Source organism: Zerene cesonia, chromosome 19, assembly GCF_012273895.1.
Source record: "Zerene cesonia ecotype Mississippi chromosome 19, Zerene_cesonia_1.1, whole genome shotgun sequence".
NCBI classification, from domain to species: Eukaryota; Metazoa; Arthropoda; class Insecta; order Lepidoptera; family Pieridae; genus Zerene; species Zerene cesonia.
In genome coordinates, this window is record NC_052120.1 from 10,386,056 (window position 1) to 10,389,217 (window position 3,162).

The 3,162-nt window shown below is 32.0% G+C and overlaps 1 protein-coding gene across 1 annotated transcript in view; it reads left to right on the plus strand.

The window, feature by feature from the left end:
• Positions 1-480: 480 nt before the first annotated feature.
• The window catches only part of LOC119834379 (fork head domain transcription factor slp2-like), a 4,465-nt gene continuing 1,783 nt past the window's right edge, over positions 481-3,162 (plus strand). The window contains exon 1 of the mRNA XM_038358723.1: positions 481-549. Within this exon, the coding sequence (XP_038214651.1) occupies positions 481-549 (69 nt within the window). The remainder of the gene's footprint in view (positions 550-3,162) is intronic.

A 3,162-nucleotide genomic window follows, 5' to 3' on the forward strand; every position in this document is an offset into this window, starting at 1 on the left:
TTATATGAGTAGAAAAAATCTCATACATAATTATATATAAAATTTCTTCTACTTTTACTTCTTAAACTTCACAGGTCTATATAACCTGCTACAATATTAACTTCGAACAGAATGCACTGTAATAAAAACAATTGAATTCTATAATATTTCTGTTTAAATACTGCGTTCACCCATCCCTAAGTGGACTACGCTACAGCATACAAATACTTAATTATTGAGAATTTTATTTAAACCATAGAAAAAAATCGATCACAAGGCGATGAAAAAATAAATCTCAAGTTAATCCTTATTAATATAATAAATTATATAAATGTGTTTCATTATTTATCATTATTTTACTAAGAAAGATTCACCAAGTCATCATATAAGTCAGTATTGATAAGGAAATAGCCAAAAAAATATGCAGAAGATAGCGAACCTAGCTTGATAATTATACCTACAACTAGATGACTAATATCATGTAATAAAGTATAATCAACTATGTTTCCGCACGCGGCTTTGCCCGCTCCGTCGAAGGAAATTTTATTTGGAAAGAGACGTTTCATCGCGGTAAAAATTAGCCTACGTCACTGTATCAGACTCAAAAATCATGCCATACGATCGCCCCGTTCTGACGTGAATCAAAGACAAACAATCAAACAAATAAACAGACACACTTTGGCATTCATAGTTATAGTAAGGATTTATGAAATTATCATATTTTTCGCTTTCAAACTAAATATGAGATAAGCCCGAGTGCAGTATATGTCTATAATATTTATATATTGAGACCAATTTTCTTTTATATTAATTATTCAAAAAATTACATAAAATTAGATAAATAGGGAAATATCACCCATCAAAACACTAGCGATATAGCCGAAAAAATGAACCTCTTAAAAACAAACATGCAAAAAAGTCACATATTAACAAAAATCATTGATACCTAGACAAAAACATACATAATTATTCTCAGATAACAAAAACACGCAAATTTTATTTGTATTTAGTTAAGCATTTAATCCCTGAGATTTTTACATTCTATCTAGATTATAATACGCCCTAAACCGATCCTAATCCAGTCAAATCCTTCTCAAGTTATGTCACAATGTATCATCTACTTAAAGCTCACTTAACACTCTTAGCATAAACATACTTAACGTTATGTTTAATTTTGCAGATTTAGGATTTTGTTAAGTCGTGGTTCTATCTCAGGAATTATTTGAGAACTGGATGTTTCAAATTGTGTCGGATTATTGCAACTAGGTAGAAATTGGTTCAATATAATTCGTTTACTGTGATTATGGGTGGCCGAGTAGGTGTTGCTACGGTATGGCAAAAAGACGCGGGTTCGAATCCCGCCTCGTGATCAATTTTTTTCTATTCTTTCAAAATTTCTCATTCATTTAATCGTTCATTTTGGATGTAATGTTCAATTACAAAATGAGATATCATTTTTTATGTAAGAACTGCCTATCATAGTTTAATATCATAATAGCTTATTTTCAATAACACTTAAGTAAGTAATTTTGTAAAAAATCAAATCTGTGAAAGAAACAATAGTAGAAGAGACAGTTCCAAATATATTTATCTCCCTTACTCATCACTACATCATATTTTCTCTCTCTTCCTTACTTAACGCAATAATCCTGCTAAAATTATAAACCCGACAGTTTGTAAGTATGGATGGATGGATGGATGTATGTTACTCTTTCACGCGAAAACAGCTGTCCGTATATACATATCTTTTGAAAATTGAACTGAAAATTGAACCTATATATATATATATATATATATATATATATTTTTTTTTATATCATAGCGGGCAGCTGAGCTGGTGGTTCGCCTGATGATGTGCTGCCCGCTTTTATGGGGTAAGGGAAAAGGAAAGGATTAACGACTGGAAAGAAGGAATGGACTAGGACGGGTGAGGAAAAGGAAACGGGCCTCCGTATATGTAAATTGGTACAGAGATAGATTATAGTCTTCCACGAGTAACGTCGCGGGTTACATCTAGTATTGTTAAAATATTCATGTAAATCATTTGTAGTTTAGATAATTCAATTATCACAATCATACACACGTCACAGAATCAAAAGTGAAGCGTCACGTAACATTCAGAGTGACGTCGCGTCACGGCAGACACTAAGCCGATTCGGATGAGACGTCTGGCCGATAGTAGATAGCTATGCGATGAACTAGAGATTAGAATTAGACTCAGTGTGTTATTGTGTACGAAGATGGATTATTTGAACTCAATAATGACTTGTATTTTTTATAACGAAAATCTCAAATTTCCTCAACCATTTATCTAATTATTAAAATTGAAGGATCGTTAAAGTTTTTTAGCTGCAAGAAAATCTTTGAATGGAAATTGCGTTGCAAAAATAATTCGTTTTACAGTTTTTTTAGCAATCTGAAAATAGTTTGGGTATTAAATACTAAAGACGTCTGGGCCTTTTTAAAACCTAGATTTTGAAAGAAGTTCCAAGACTAAAAAGGATTTTAACCGACGTTTCGAAAAGGGAAATGTTCTAATTTTATTGATTATTAGTGATTTAGTATATACTATATCAATATAAAAAAAATTAAATAGATTTGCAAGTATAAGAATAATGTTTCGTTATTATTCGTGACCTATTTAAATATTAAAAGCTAGCGGTTTTGTAAATATTGTAGCATATAAATGAGCATTCAAATCTATTTAAATTTAATTATTTGATTTGATTGAAAATTAACCTGTAACACTATACGTCTATATTTTATAAAACCTAATTGTTATAAATTCGTATCTCATATAAACAAATATTATTACGAGAGATCATTTAAACACCCATATTACCAAATAATTAAATAATAACAATAAACATTTTACAGCCAATAAATTAGCGATACATTATATTGATCTGTGTTGACAATGACACGAATATTTATCACGTTATCAACGTATAACCAACGGAACCCGATAGCGACGCGATAAAAATTTACAACATCCATAAACAAAACACAATCTCAACTATTTAAATTGCTTTACAATATCGTTAATCACGCAACATTTGCGTCTATAGCGCTGCAAAGATGTACAGTGCACGAGCAATAAAACGAGCGCACCAAGTCGAGTGCAGTGCTAGTGACGCGCGCGGCGCGGGGGCGCGGGGGCGCGGGGGCGCGGGGGCGCCGGCC